General features: G+C 37.3%; 1 protein-coding gene across 1 annotated transcript in view; it reads left to right on the top strand.

The window, feature by feature from the left end:
- The window catches only part of Uri1 (URI1 prefoldin like chaperone), a 58,339-nt gene that overhangs the window by 27,148 nt on the left and 14,336 nt on the right, over positions 1 to 16,855 (top strand). Inside the window, exons 3-4 of the mRNA XM_055594955.1 lie at positions 6,459 to 6,537; positions 7,439 to 7,574. Of these exons, the coding sequence (XP_055450930.1) occupies positions 6,459 to 6,537; positions 7,439 to 7,574 (215 nt within the window). The remainder of the gene's footprint in view (positions 1 to 6,458; positions 6,538 to 7,438; positions 7,575 to 16,855) is intronic.

Genomic DNA, 16,855 nt, shown 5'->3' with positions numbered 1-16,855 from the left:
TGTTTGTCTCATGTTGTTGAGGGAAGAATCTGCCCCATAAATACTTTTCCCACATTTTGGAGATGGGGTCTTAACCTGCTATCCCAGAGTGCAGTTGGACTAACTGTGGAACCCAGGCTGCCCCCAGAGTCCCAGTCATCTTCCTGCCTCAGCTGCCCAAGTGCTAAGATTATAAGTAGAACCCACTACATCCAGTATCACTATTTCTTCCTAACTATTTCTGTGACTACCTGAAAGTGATTCCTATAACCTATATGTGTATATGTATGACATTTATTCTATTTTACTTTTATGTACTTGTGTAGTACTGGTTTGCATACTTGTAGAGATACTTATTCACAATAATGGATTCATTCTTCAGTGTGTGGTAAATCAGGAAGTTAATTTTTTAGAATTCCTATTTAGTAGACTGTTTTTGGTCACTGTTTTGTATAGAGTATTCTTTTTTTTTTTTCCTTTCTTCCCCCCCCCCCCACCCCCCCATCTCCTTGAGTAAAGCAGAGAACAGTTACAAAATTGTCTGGACATATCACCTGCGTTTGATGTTGGAGTTGGGGAGTTACTACTGAACAATTAGTTCCCAAGGGATGATGGAGAAGAAGAGTGGGTAGAGATCCCCTTCTCTGTTTCTCTAGGTTGCTTCTTTTTTTTTTTTTTTTTTTTTTTTCCTTTTTCCTTTTTGTGGTGGTAGTGGTGGTTGTTTTTGTCATTACCAAACACCATCTCTCCCAGTTGGTAGTTTGGTAGTTATGTTTGAGGATTTTTGTATGTAATGTTACAGAGCAAATTGCTTTTACTTTATGTGTGCCTATGTGTGCCTGTCCCTTTGCAGACCAGAAGGCCATGGGCTTCTGGAACTGGAGTTACAAGTGGTTTTGGGGCACCAGACAGTGGGTGATGGGAACTGAACCTGGATCCTTTGCAAGAGCAGTAAGTGCTCTTAACTACTGAGCCATCTGATTCAGCAACCCTATCTTGAATTAGTTTTTTAAGTTTTTAATCCTGACTATAAGATGAATATATGCTTAGTTTTTTTTTTATAGAAAGGTTGTAGTAAAGAAGTAAAGATAAATTTACTTACAATCAAAATTATTTTTTCCATTGTTATAAAAATGTTTTATTTCATTATTTTTGGCTTAGCGGTTAATATGTATATTTGTGGTATGGAGTTCAGATTAGAAATTATTTTATTCCCTTTTTTTCTTTAATGATTCCTAACTTGTAATTTGAAATTACTACTTTTAGGAGTCTAAGCCTTTGTGTTATGTATTTGCAAACAAGAAAAGTAGTTTTGGGAGATTAAAAAAGGTAGACATATTATAGAAGGATTTTCTTTCTCTCAGAGTTTACAATATTATTTAAAAAGCTCTTGGAGAGATGGCTCAGCAGGTCTAGGAACTTGCTGCTCTTACAGAAGACTAGTTCTATGCCCTATACCCATGTCAGGTCTCAGTAGTTTGTAACTCCAGCTCCAGGGATCTCATATTTTCTTTTGACCTCTCTGGCTACCTGCACATTTGCATATAGACAAGTAGTTGCATGCATACGCAAATAAAAGTAATTTTTCTACTGTCTCATAAGTTTTTGGAATATGTCTTTAACATCCAAGTACTTTGGTTCACAGCTCCTGGTAAGTAGCTTAAGTTCAGTGAGCATCTAGGGAAGTTACAGGTTTGTTGGTTGAGATTTTTCTTTTAACGTTATATCAGTAGAAAAACCACAGTTTACACCTTGAAGTGTTTCATTTTTCATTTATTTTTTACAAATAAGAACAACACACAGTATTGGTAATGTTCTCACAAGTTGCTGTGTAAGGATTGTAGTGCATGGCTCACAGCTGGGTCCCTGTAGTCCAGAGTACTGCTTCTGCTTTTGAGGCACAATAATTCAGATTCCAACATTTTATAAATCCTGAGAGGTGTCAATGTTTGCCTAGTGCAGGAAAATTCAGACTGTACAGATTGACATACTTGTAGTTTATTTTTAATAACTCACTTTAACTCATAACCAGATGGTGAGGTTTTCCCACTTATTTTTATTCACTTTTGAGTTAAAGATAATTTTGAGGATTTTTAAATACTTAGTAGATTAAGAGCCAGTATTGCCTTTTTTTCCTCTGATAGGAGCTTTGACCTGTGGGAGTATGTGAAGATCCCTGGAAACTCTGGAAAATGAGTCATTCTCAGTTTGTCATAGGAACAGCAACCTAAATCACCATTCCAGGGTGGCCATAACAATCAATGTTTCCTAAAATTAACTTTGAAACTATAGGAAACTAAATTGATGTGGCAAAGGCTACATCAGTAGCCTTTCTATCCTATACTTATAACTTTATAAATGAAGTTATGGAGATTTAAGCAGAATCTGGTACAAACATTGAGATAGATAAATTCTGCTCTCTACTGACATGCTCCGTTTTTTAACTCATAACAGAAACATGTATCAGGAAATTAGGGAAATGGACAGGTCATAGAAATCACTTGTAAATATATCATATAAACTTGGCTGAATGAGGCAACTTGGGGATTTCTTTCAAAGACCAGTATGTTTTTTTTGTAATTTTACAGAGTTCCCTCTACTTTTAATTCACATCTGATTGTCTTCTTAGAGAAAAGTATTAATTATCAATGAAGAAACAGGCACTTAGGTTAACTAACAAATCTCAGGTCCATGTGGTGACTGTAGAGACAGCATGGAAACACATTGTCCCTTCCAACTTCACTGTTTGTCCCTTCGGCTGTACCCACTGTGCAAAATTAAATGGTGGAAATCTAGTGGAGTGATGGTTGGATCTGCCTCTCAATAATTTGTTAAATTGATTCTGAAAAATTACGGATTTTATTTTTAGATTGTTTTAAATCTTTTTCTGGTGATTCATGAAATACAAAGAACATGTGTTAGGTCATCAACTTTCCTGATGAAGTGAGCTCCTAGGTGTGATACAGTTATAAAAGGAATATGTCTTCATTTTGCTTTAAAATTTTTTGGTAGATTTTAATTATCTAATGAAGTGAAGTCACTAAGCATTTTGCTGTGACCATTTAGGGAAAAAAAAAAACCAAAACAATGCCTCCGATTTAAAACACTCTTAAAAATAAAACCTGTAATTTTTCAGAATCAATTTAACAAATTATTGAGAGGCAGATCCAACTATCACTCCCCTAGATTTCCAAGTATTCCAAGTACATTATACAAGTACATTTACATTTTGAATGAGGAGTTTTCCTTCCCCAGGAGTTCACAGAAAGAATTGTTCCTTCTTTCAGAAATGTTCATATTTTGTCATGTATCTTGACAACTACCTTAGACTTAAGAGGACACTGAAGAAAGTTGGCATTTCTTACTGTAGCAATGATAGAGAACCTCCCTGCCTATATTTATGCCTGAACTGAACTTTGCTTTATTTTCCTAATTCTGTAGGTGTCCCAGGGACCCTTCAAGCCAGTGGAACTTTAATACAGATGGGTTGCAAATTTTAGAGAGGCCTGTTAGATTTGAGAGATGGCCTCCATGATGTGGCCCAAGGCTCTGTTGCAGAGGAGCGGGTGAATATCTAGTGAATTGAACTGAAAGTAGGCCTTCTTAGATGTTTGTAGGATACTTCTAGAGTAAAGATAAAACAAAAATAAATAAGTAAAATTTAAAAAGTAGGTTCTTTTGACATCTGTACATTTCAGAAGCTTTAGGTTTCATTGTTTCTCAGAAACCCATGTTTGCACTAATGTAAACCCTTTCTTTTTAAGCATCTCATGTTTTCTGCTTTTTCGTTTGTTTGGTAGGTAAGATAAAGGGAAGGAGAATGATGAGACTTCCTTCAAGAAGACAACTTAGTACTAGTATTTTCTGCCTGTTGTCTTTCTACTTAGGCACAATTGGAAGGTTCTACTCTTCTGAGATTTCATTTCAACCCTGTAAAAATGGAGATGAGCCTGTCGCTTGCATGGAACAAGAGCTATAGTGCTTACTTTCTCCTTACTAAAGTGTTTTTTCCATAAGAGAAAGATTAAATAAGTGGACTATTTCTCATGCTCTTCTGTATCCCTTTAAAGAATCTGTTACAGAAATCTTCATCCACACAGAACAATTGGACTGTGCAGGTAAACCTTGATTATGCACCACCCATGTCTTACTAGTCGGCTTCAGTCTGAGGCATTTCAGGAGCAAGTCATTGGCATACTTCACCTTTAAATACTCACACACTTCATTTAGCTTGTTCCTTCAGACTTGTTACACTTCTATGAAAATAAGTATTTCCCATAGGGTCTGTCCTGATCTTAATGCTTTAAAGGCTAGGGATATTTATAAATGTGTTGTACTGCCATTGCTGCTACCTTCTTAAAACCAAAGGTGCTTTGCTGAGATATGTAGACATGGCCAGCAAGAATCAAAAGAAGCTTTTTTTTTTTTTTTTTTTTTTTTTTGTTTTTCATATATTTTGGGTGTTGTTTTTTTTTTTTTTAGAAATGTTGTGTGAAGCTATTTGTTATGAAGTAAGCTTTTTGAAACTTTGAAGTTAAGAATTGAAGGCTTGTAATCTTGGTGGCACAGGCCATTCATCCCAGCTACTCAGGAGTTGAGGTAGGAGGATGGTTCAAGGACAGCTTGGGTAATTTAGTGAAACCCTGTTTCAAAATAAAGAAACAATAATAAAATAAAAAGAGGGATGGGAGTGAAAGTCAGTGGTAGAGCCTTTGCTTCGCATGCTTAAGGCCCTAGGTTCAATCTCTAATACCAGGAAAAGGGGCAGTGGGGGTACTGAATGTAATCTCTGTCAAATACGATTGATGAAGACAGGCACGGGAGTAAGAGTTTGAGAGGCTTGCTCTAACTAGACTCGAGCTTTGTTTTTAATGTGAAGAAACAGTAATTTAGGTAATTATTTTTTGGGTGCTATATTTTAGTAAAATTAAAGCACCTAGCATTTATGTATCCAAATAATAAAGTTGACAGAGATCTGTTAATACTTGCTGAGCAAATGAAGACTCTGCTCATCTTAACCAATCTGTAACATTAGGTCTTAAGACAACTTATATTGAGGCTTGTGAGATGCTGCTTTTACAGAGGACCCAGGCTCTACCCCAGCAACCATATGGTGTCTCACATATTTATAACTCTAATTCCAGGGGATCCTATACCCTCTTCTGACTTCTGAGGATACCAGTCATCCATGTGGTACACAGACATATACGTAGGCAAAATGTTCATATAAAAAGATAAAAAACTTAAAGCCAGGATTGGTGGTGCACATCTTTGATTCCAGCACTCAAAAGGCAGAAACAAGCAGATCTCTGAGCATTTGAGGCTAGCATGGTCTACATAGTGAATTTTAGGTCAGCTAGAGATGTTACACAGAGAAACCCTGTCTTGAAGGGGGAAGAAACAAAAGAAAGACAACTTACATTTTTATGGCTAGTGAGATGGTTCAGTAGTTAAGAGCCTATACTGCTTTTGCATAGGACTTGGTTTCAGCTCCCAAAAACGTATATTGTAGCTTGTAACTCCAGGCCCAGTGGATTCCCTCTTGTGTCCTCCTTGGGCACTGCATACATTACAGGCAAACTCACCTACATTTAAAATAATACATATACATACATGATAGTTCATTGTGTTAGATCTGTGTGCAACCTCCATCCTAGCAAAGAGTGTTTAGGAAACTTGGTCTTCAAAGAGGTGCCATCTCAGCATAGGCAAGCACTTGGGCAGAGTCACATCCAGTCAAATCTTAGGATTGTTTAAATGGATGTGTCCCTTCTCCCCTTTTCCCTTTTTTTTTTTTTTTTTTTTTTTTTTTGAGACAGGATCTCATGTAATCCAGCAGGTTGGCCTTGAACTCACTATGCAGCCAAGAATAACCTAGAACTCCTGATCCTCCTGCTTCCTATTCTTTAGTGTTGGGGTCGCAGGCATGTGCTACCATCCCTGACTAGCAGCTCTATTTTGATACTCCCCAAAACAGATTTCAGAGACTAGTTGAAATGTTTTCTGCATTACTGCTGCTTCATTTTTTTTTTTTTTTTTTTCTGCTCTTGACTGGATTTCTTACCATGTGCACATTCATAGACTAGTTGAAGAGTTGATAATACCAGGTTTTCTGAAGAGGAGTGAAGCACTTGATGCCATCTTGGGCTCACAGTCTCCACTGTGAGTCTGTTTATTTACTCAGAAGGTGTATGATGTGTCTTCTCAGTGTGAGTTCATGCCTCCCTCTAAATATCAGCCCTTCCACATTTCCTTAATTTCAACATTTAGAGTGGGTCATCTTCTACCTTAGAAGCTAACTATCAAGATGTGAGTGTTCTGTTTCAGAATTAGTTTTAATTTCTGAGTGAATTTATGGAAAAACAGTGCCATTGCTGGACCTGGTAAACCCATGTTATGTGGTGGTGTAAATTGTTGGATGCAGCCAGCAGGACTCTTTGCTGGTCTGTGTACTCACTTTGTTTTGGTGTTCTTGTCAGGGAGAAAGTGGACAACGACTACAGTGCTCTTCAAGAGAGACTGAGGAGCTTGCCTGACAAGCTGTCTTACGACATCATGGTATGCTTGCTGTGTTCTTTTTAGACAGTCTAATGGTGAAGTGGTAGGCGTTCCCTCTGCTGTGTATCCATTCACAAACTTTTAGCTGGTACACTGTCAGAGGTAATTCCATAGCAAGGAAGGTTTGCTTTGTTAGGCCTTAAAACAAAAACAATACAATAATTAGTATATAATTATTATGATGTAATCTCAGGTATTAGCAAAAATCTGATGTGCTTGGTGTGTAGATATATTTTTATATATAAACTAATTATGATAGGAATATATCATTCATTTATTTCCTTTTAGCCAAAGCAAGAATAAGCCACATTTGGTAACTCAAATTTAAACCCCAGAACATTGATTTTTTTTTTTTTTTTTATGTGAGAGATGCTGCAGTTTCTTTTTGAATGACTTTCCTCATGACACAAAATCTGTCCCAAGCCCTTGCTTGTAGCCTTCACTGCATCAGTATGCTTGAGGATTTGGCCTATTATACTTGATTAGATATGGATAGGTAGATACAGTAAAATTATTCATTTCTACCTTAAAAACATAGTTTTAGTTACCAGAAAAGTATTCTCCACTGACTATAATTTCATTACTGTTTTGGTTTCATTTAGACTTAAGAATTAATGAAATATATACGTATTCAGAGACAATCTCTGAGAGCTGTCATGGAAATATGCTGTGGATTTATTTTCCTGTTTTAACATAGATTATTAGCCTAATACAATTTTCTATTGATTTTTCTGGTGAAATTTTAATCCAGTGTTAAATTTCTGTGAAATTGATATTTTGGTTTTTTTTTTTTTTCAGTACATAGGTAAGAACTCAGTAATTTAGGGTTTCTCATGCTAAATATTTTTAAAATTATGTTTATAACTTTTGTCTTTCTCATTGTGTCTTTTTTAACCAATAGGTACCATTTGGACCTCTTGCCTTCATGCCAGGAAAACTTGTCCACACTAATGAAGTCACTGTTTTACTTGGGGACAACTGGTTTGCAAAGTGTTCAGCAAAGCAGGCTGTGGGTTTAGTTGAGCATCGGAAAGAACGTAGGTACCTCTTGTGAAGATGTTCTGTTCTCCATTGTATTTGCATCAGTGTGTAGGCTCCAGAGGTGGAGACTCACCCAAGGAACTCAGGATTTGCTAGTCCAGGCTGTTTGCTATTCTGGATTATAGGTAATCTAAGGAAAAGCAGTGTTTGAGAATGGAGGATGGAATGATTCAGGTTGGAAATACTTCCCACATGCCATGTTTCCAAAGGTATGAAGTGTGAACCACAGGCATTACATTGCTCAGCAGCTAGACCTTGAGACAGAAGTTGGGGACATTTTATACTTGTCTTGTTGCTTAATATGACTCTGCTTTTTTTAAAAAAAATTATTTTTATTAATTACAGTTTATTAACTTTGTATCCCAGCTGTAGCCCCCTCTCTATCCCCTTCCAATTCCAACCTCCCTCCCTCTTCTAATGATAGGGGAGGTCCTCCTCCCTCAGTCTAATGATAGGGGAGGTCCTCCTCCTCTTCCATCTGACCCTAGTCTATGAGGTCTCATCAGGACTGGCTTCTTTGTCTTCCTTTGTGGACTGGTAAGGCTGTTCCCCCCTCAGTTGGAGGTGATCAAAGAGCCAGCCCATGAGTTCATATCAGAGACGGTCCCTGTTCCTATTACTGGGGAACCCTCTTGGACACTAAGCTACTTCTTGCAGAAGTTCTAAGTTATCTCCATGCATGGGTCCTTGTTTGGAGTATCAGTCTCAGAAAAGACCTCATGACTCTGTTTTTAATACTCTGGGGCCCAGGAGTAATTTATTTTCTTTGTTATGAAATCAAAGAAATTCTTCTTTATAAAAATTAGGAAGTTTTAAATGTGCTTTTGGTTTCTAGGAAATCTCATTTTTATTTTATTAAAGAGATCAAAGATATGAAAATGTGCCCCTTGTAGGTAGCTTGAGGTCTTGACTCATCTTGTAAGGCCATTTTATTTTTACTTACCCAGTGTCTTGTTCTATGTACTTATAGAACATAGAACAACACGCCTTTGACCTCTGGCTTAGTTGCATTCTGACAGTAGACTTACTTAATTTCTAATCTGTTCTTATTTTTATAATATCATATAAAAATTGAGCTATCATCCCTACCTGCTCTCAACATTTTAGTAAATGTGTTTGAAAATAAAATTTGGAGGATCCTCCTATATAAATGAGGGCATACTAAATACAGCTAACTTTTCTAAAGCTGAAGTAATTTTACTTATTCAGGAGTAGGTACTAGTTGGATAACTCAGGTAGTCTGTGAAATTCTGGAAACTATAGTTGGAGATTAATTACAAATCAAGTCCAAGTTTATAATTGATTTATATTTTGATCTTTCGTGACACTAACCAGAATCCTATTGTTGGGCCCATATGTATATTTTTCTGGCAGTGATTAGTCTTTGGCTTTTCTTTGTTAAAATTTGTCATATCCACTGGAGTCTAGAAAGTTTGTTCACTTTGATTCTGAAATCAGTGAAGAAGTCTTCAATACTAGTTAATGGTTGATAGAGCTCTAGAGGAAAGAAAGATTTTTTTTTTAAAATAAATCACTTCCGAGTTCATATTATTTTGGAAAGTGACTGAATGTATGACTTGGACAGGTATTTATCTAAATTGTGAGGGCACATATCTAACTGCATAGAGTCTAGTGACATGAGAAGGCCCAGAAGTTTTCACCCACAGTGCTAGGATAATTTATAGTAGCTGAAGAGCATGTCTAGGTGTATTGTCAAACTGGACACTTAATAATAAAAGGTGCATGCGATCCAGTTCCCTGTGGCTGATCCAGATCTCTCTCTCTTTAAGCCTCCTGCCTTAACTAGGCTCTTAGCATGAGTACAGGGTGCAATTTTCCCAGTTGAGGTTTGGCTTTGGAACAACATGGGTTTCTTTTTCTTTGCAGTTTTGCATATAGATCTTACAGCAACTTCAGCATATCATTCTTTTTATTCCATATTTAGAATGACAACATTCATCTTTTTTCTTAACTGAATCCCTTTATGGGTCCTCTTTGGCCTTTCCACTATGTGGTATCATTATTCTTATGCCCTGAGTTATTATTAAAACAAGGAGTGCTTGAACACAGCTATTCTATGCCATTTGAGCTGATAACCAGACAGGCTAGGTGACAAGTGAGTGTTCTGTACATAGGAAGACTTAGTGGGTTGGGTGGCTTCCTCAGTATGAGATTTCATCACACTTCTCAGGTTCATGCAATTTAACATTATGAATAGTTTATTTCTGGAGTTTTCCATTTCATATTTGATAGGTAACTGACAGTGGACTGTAGATAAGTAGAACTACTGTTCTATGTTTTTCTTAAAGCAAAAGAAATAACAAATTAAATATACAGTCAGATGGTTCATTGTAGGCCAGGTAATGGCAAGGTTGAAAGAGGTGTTTGTATATAGAAGTTACAGCTTGTCCTCTTGATAGAGGCCTGCCATCACACCATTTGAGGGTTTGAGTGAGGCAGGATAGGTCTCGAGTGATGAGCAGAATCACAGATCAGAGACAGTGGCTGTGGGAAGAGGGCAAGCTCAGCACCCTCCCTTTGTGCTGACCTGATTTTTGCCATTTAGTAAGAACATACCATCTTTTCATACTTCTTTTAGAAATTTGTTTGGCACACTATTCTGTGAGCTGGGCCGTGTACATTAATCTAATTAACCATCACCACTATGAGTTGAGTGCACATAGGTACTGAGGTCAGGATGCAGGATCATCCTTGCTAATGGTTTCCCTCATGCTCACCTGTGTGTAGGCTCACCCCACACCAGGTTCTGAGGCTTGGCAATCACTGATTTATTCTCCATTACTATTAATTTGCATTTTCCTAGAATATTTTACAAACGGATTCCTGTCTCTTTGGAGAATGGCGTTTTCGCTCAATCTAATGCTTTATCAGAATTGTTGTTTGTATTAGAGTTCATTCAGTTTTGTTGCTGAGTATCCTCTGATATTCATGCATAGGTTTCCTTCTTACCGCTTTGGAAGGACACTTGGAGTAAGTGTGAATGTAGGTGCTCCAGCATACCAAACATAGACTTTAGGCTGCACACAGCTCTTTCTTGTGCTGGGTCCCTTAGTGAATATTTGTTAAGATTTTCAGAGATGTCAGACTTTTAAACAGTATTTCTGTGGGACAGAAGGGAGCAACAGACCCACTGTCTGTCTGCACACCATTTTCATCTCTACCTTTCCCTCTCTACTGGCAGTGGTGAGAACTCCAGGGATTTTGCATTCTTCTAGCCATTCTAGAGAAGGAAAGGGGTTTGAGTTGCATCTCCTCAGTGACCAGTGATCTTGAATATTGTTGGATGTGTTCATCTGCAGCTTGTAGCCTTTTTACCTGTTGAAGTTTTTAGCCCCTTTTAAAAATTGGGGTTGTGATTTTATAAAAAATATTTTATTAATTTGAGATTGACTTTTATATGTGTAAGTGTTTTGCCTGCATGTATTATGTACACCACATATGGGTATGACCACAGAGGCCAGAAAAGGGCATGGATCTGGAACTGGAGTTGTGAGCTACCACGTGGGTACTAGGAATCGAATCTGGTTCCTCTGGAAGAACAGCAAGTTCTCTTAACCACGGAGTCATTTCTTAAGTGACCCATAGGGCTGTTTTTACAGTAACCTGAAAAGGTTTTGGGAGTTATACATGTTGAATATTTTTGGAATATATGATTTGCTTGTGTTTTCTATATCTTGTCTTTTTGTTCCTTGTTGATGGTGTTGTTCCAGGACAGTTTTTAATTGAAGTCCACTTTGTTCCTTTTCGTTCGTAGGATATGTATTTATTATTATATTTAGGAATTCTTCACCTACACCTTCAGCACCTATGACTTGGCTCGTTTTAAGTTAATTTTGCTTTTGGTATGTGGTTTAAGTCAAGGTTCACTCTTCTTATGAGTGAATGCACAATTGTTTTAATATTGTATTTGAAAGTAGCATCCTTTCTCCACAATTGACTTTCCACTTTGACAAAATAAATTGGCCACTTGAAACCACAAGAAGTGCCCCCCCCCCAGGATGATTAGAATAAAAATTATATATTAAAAAAATGTGGAAAATGTAGAACCTTTGTATGCTACTGTTGAGAATATAAACTGTTACATATCAGAAAATTAGAATTTTCCGAACAATTGTAAACACTGGGACTTAGAGATAGTATTACATACAAATGAAATAAAGTGTACACCCACACAAAAACTTAGTGCAGACCCTAGTGGTAGCATTATGCATAGTAGCCTAAATTGAAAACAACTCAAGTATCAGCTAAGAAATAGATAATATGGATTATCTCCATGTGGTGGAATGTCATTTGACAGTGGAGAAAAGCATATCTTGAAAGTATTATTCCAAGGGATAGAAACCAGTTACACAGGCCCCACTTTTTTCTGTGCAGTGTTCAATATGACAAATTTATAACGTAGAGAGTGAGTTAGTATCTGTTTAAGGCTAGGAAGGTTTGAGGAAGAATGTACAGTATGTTTGTTAAGGGCTGTGAATGTGAAAATGTACATGTGTTATGATGCTCGTATGGCCCCAGGCATGTATAAAACCTTAACTTGTACATTTAAGTGGTTAAGTTCTATGGGAATGTAAACTGTAACTTACTAAAATTATTAAAAAGTGAAGGAATTGGTTATTGGCTCTCTCTGTATAGTTCATTTTTTATTCTGTTTGTTTTGTTTCTTTGATCTGTGTCCATCCGTGTTTCAACTACTGTAGCTTTATAGTGTGTCCTAAAATTAGGCACTGTAAATCAGCGTATGCTTTACTAGTATGTGAACCCAGGAATTCTTAAGCTCTAGTTGTTCTTTATGAAATGTCTTTTTTTTTTTTTTTTTGTCTTTCCATCTGCATTTTAGAAACAGCTTGTTTCTACCAACAACAAATCCTGGGTATATTTGACTGGAATTGCCCTAAGTCTATGTGTCAGTTAAGAAAAATTGACATCTTAATTATACTAAATCTTCCAAGTATGCACACTGTACTTGGTATTTAGGACATCTTTGACTTTTTAAAGACTGTACAGTTCATGTTTTACCATATAACCATGTAAGCCCTTCTCAGTTTTGTAAACTTGTTTGAAATAAATACCCTAGGAGGATTTTGGATATAGATACTTTTGCCTTTGTAAATAATGACATGTTTTAACTCATTTTCTACTTTCATGCCTTCTATTTCTTTTTATTCCCTTACTGCTTTGGAGAACTTCCAGTATGGGATTGAGCAGGAGTGTTGAGAATGGGCATCCTGGTTTTGTAATTATTTAAGATTTTTTCTTTTTCAAGGAGATCAATTTTATTCAGATCAATTTTATTCAGGATGAAGGTTGTATAAAACTTTGGGGAGGGGAGTGGGGATATTCAAGGGTGGGCGAATGCCATTTTTTTCTTAACATCGTGATTGCAGTTTCCTCCTCCCATCGCCGCCCACCTCCTCCCTCCCTCATCCACTCTTCCTTGTTTCTCTTAAGAAAAGGGCAGGCCTCCCAAGGATATCAACCAAACATGTCATATCTAGTTGCAGTAAAGACTCAGCACTTTCCCTTTTATTAAGGCAACCTAGTATGAGGAAAAGGGTTCCAAAAACTGACAGAAGGATCAGGAGACAGCCCCTGTTCCCACTATAAGGAGTCCTACAAGAATCTGGTCTTGTAATTTTTCTGGTAAGGAAGGCAGATGTGTTGGTTGTAGTTGTTTGTTAAGTTGCTCTTTTAAATCAGTATGTTCTATCAATTAAGGAAGTTTATTTCTAATTTGTGAATTTGGTTTTTAAAAATAATAGAGCCTTGTGATGTATTCTTCTATGTTGGTAAGCTCTTGTGTTCAGTTTGTTAATATGATAGATTATATTGATTGATTTTCTTTCTCTGAATGATCTGTGTCTGGTCATGGTATATTATTATATATTCTGAATGTTTCATTAATGATTGGTTGATTCATAGAGTGATTTGGAAAGTGCTTGTGATTTTGTAACACAGCATAGAATTGGTGCTGTAAGATATATGGTAGCATTTACCAATAAAGCCACCTGAAGGCAGAAGTTGATTACAAACTCAGGTTCTTTACTAGGTATTGCACCACCTAGACTATCATTTTTCCAGGGAGAGTAATATTTTCTGACTTTTAAAGACTTGCTGGGTTTCACCTAAGTTCTTAAATTTATCTTATAGAATTGTTTATAACATTAAGTGTACATTTTTTAACATTAATGTAGAGTGACAGTTTTCTTTTTAACCTTGCTTTTGCTAACATGTTGCTTCTTGCTCTTTTGTGTAGCTGGATGTAATGGTCATTAAGTGGGCAGGTGTTAGTTTTATCCCTCTCATTCCCCAGGAGATTGATGTGTCAGGAGACACAGGTAGATGTTGTGTGCCATTGATGATGCCCAGTTGGTAGAAGCTAGCAGAGTTTCTAACCATCCTAAGACCTCAAAGCTTCATTATGGGTGTATTGATCTTGATGATCTCACGACCCAGCCTTTGGCCTTATTGATTATCTCCCTTTTTGCTTATTAAAATGTCTTCTGCTCGTTCATTTCTTTCCTTTTTTTTTTTTTTTTCCTTTGTTGTTATTGTTGGCTTCCTTAGATATTGGAGCTGTCATTTTGGCTTAGGCACTACTGTAGCCTTGCACTGTTTTGACGCATGGTGTTTTCATTGTCAGTTAAGTAAATTTTTCTAAGTCTTGGGATCAGTTATTGACTCACTACTTATTTAGAATGGGGAGGACAGGCTGTGACCTTTGGGCCACATCTGGTTGACCCCAGATTTTAAGTTTAAATGTAAACTCATTAATAAAAGAAGAATTGAGAGTGAGAGAGAGAGAGAAACAGAAAGAGAAACAATATAAGATAGAGACCAAGTATGGTCCTCAAAAATCTAAAGGGAGTGCATTCTGGCTTTTTATAGAAAAAGTTTACTCATCCCAGAATTGGAAATGCTTAATTTTAAATGCTGGGAGGGTTTCTTTCTGATGTTGATTTCTAGTTTTATTCTTTGTGGTTATGGGATGTATGTATGACGGGAGGTTTTAGAGTACAGTAAGATTGGTGCTATGACTAGGATGTGCTCAATCTTCTTGAGTGCTTTGCCCTGGAGAAGAATATTTGCTGTTGTGGTACAAAAGCACTGTACAAATGCAGTCACGTGTGTGGGTGATGGTGTATGGAACTGCAGCTGCTCATTTGTTGAGTGTGCAGAGAAGAATGAACTCTACAGGTAGAATTGTGACTGTGGTCGTTTCTTCAGTTTTGTTGGTTTTTGTTTCATGTATTTTGAGGCTTATTTTCAGATACTAAAAACAGCTAAAGTTTCTGTGCCTTGCTGAACAACTCTTTCATGACTATATAACTTTCTCTTTTACTCCTGATTTTTTTTCTACATAGGTTTCTTTTTAATGTTTGCCGGCGTGTGTTTTCTCATTCCTAACATCTGTGTTAATTATAGCATAATAAAGTGCATTTCTTGTATACAGCATAGCACTTTCTTTTTTAATCTACTCTGACAGTTTCTCTTAGTTGTATTTGGACTGTTTACATTTAATGTAATTATTAACATATTTGGATTCAGGCTTAGCTTTTTTTTTCCTGCTTTTTTTTTTCCTTTGTTTCCTGATTTCTTTTGGATCACTAGATACTTAGTTTTGTTTGTTTGTGCATTCTCTCTATTATTGCCAATAGAAACTTTTTCTTTTTTTAATGTTTATTATTTTTAGCTACATGTATGTGTCTGCATGTGGTATGTACACTTAAGGCAGGTGCCTTCAGATGCATCAGATTCCTTTGGAGCTAGAGTTACAGAAGGTTGTTAGGCTGCCTGGGTATTAGGAGCTGCTCAGGTCTTCTGGAAGAGCAGTGCTCTTAACTGTTGGCCCATCTCTCTAGCCCTGCCAACAGGAACTTTTAAAGGATTTTATTTTTCATGGTACTAGTTTAGGTGTTATTAATATTCTTCCTATTTTATTATAATTTATTCACTTTGTATCCCTGCTGTAGCCCCATCCATCATCTCTTAGCCCCACCCTCCCTCCCTTCTCTCCTCCTGTGTTCCTTCCCTAGTCCCCTGATAGGTGAGGACTCCTCTCCTTCTAGCTGACCCTAGCCTATCTGGTCTCATCAGGGCTGGCTGCATCCTTTTCCTCTGTGGCCTGGCAAGACTGCACCCCCCTTCTCCCAGTGGGAGTTGATCAAAGAGCGGGTCACTGAGTTCATGTCAGAGACAGTTCCTGTTTCTTTTACTAGGGAACCCAGTTGGAAGCTGAGCAGTCTATGGGTTTCCTCTGAGCAGGGGGTCTAGGTCCTCTCCATGCATGGTTCTTGGTTGTAGTATCAGTCTCTGCAGGCCCCCCCTGGGCCCAGGGTTTTTGGCTTTGTTGGTCTCCTTGTGGAGTTCCTGTCATTTCTAGGTCTTTCTATCTCCCTCTTCTTCCATAAGGTTTCTTCCACTCTGCCAAAAGTTTGGTTATGAGTCTCAGCATCTCCTTTGATACCCTGGATGTCCACATGTAGAAAAATGCAAATAGACCCATACTTATCACCCTGCACAAAACTAAAGGCCAAGTGGATCAAAGACCTCAATATAAAACCAGACATACCAAATCTGTTAGAAGAAAAAGTGGGGAAGAGCCTTGACCTCATTGGCACAGGAGACAACTTCCTGAACAGAACAACAGCACAGGCTCTAAGATCAACATTCAATAAATGGGACCTCATGAAACTGAAAAGCTTCTGTAAAGCAAAGGACATTGTCATCAGAACAAAATGACAGCCTACAGACTGGTAAAAGATCTTCACCAACCCTGTATCTGACAGGGCTGATAACCAGAATATATGAAGAACTGAAGAAGTTAAATACCAACAAACCAAGTAATCCAAATAAAAAAATGAGATACAGAGCTAAACAGAGCATTCTCAAAAGAGGACTACCTACCGAATGGCAAAGAAACACTTAAAGAAATGCTATTAATGTTTTTACATTAAGATTTTGTTGTGAGATTTGCCGAAGTCTCTTTGAGATTTGAAGTGGTTTGTGCTTGATCTTTGAAATGTATCATTTTTCATTTCCAAAGTTTTTATTTTTCCACCTGTGTTTTGAATGTTCTTTTGCTGTAACATCCTGTCATCCTGTTCTTGTTTCAGGGTAACTTTTATCTTTTTTGTGGCAGGGTCTGTGTAGGCCTGTCTGTCCTGGAATTAACTCATGTGTAGAAGAGGTTGATCTTGAACTCATAGAGCTCTATTTACCTGTCTCTGCCTCCCAAGAGGTTGGACAAAAGGCG

This window comes from Psammomys obesus, unplaced genomic scaffold (genome assembly GCF_907164565.1).
Source record: "Psammomys obesus unplaced genomic scaffold, mPsaObe1.curated_primary_1811, whole genome shotgun sequence".
NCBI classification, from domain to species: domain Eukaryota; kingdom Metazoa; phylum Chordata; class Mammalia; order Rodentia; family Muridae; genus Psammomys; species Psammomys obesus.
Note: the sequence above shows the minus strand (reverse complement) of the source record. Positions and strands in the feature narration are given on the sequence as shown.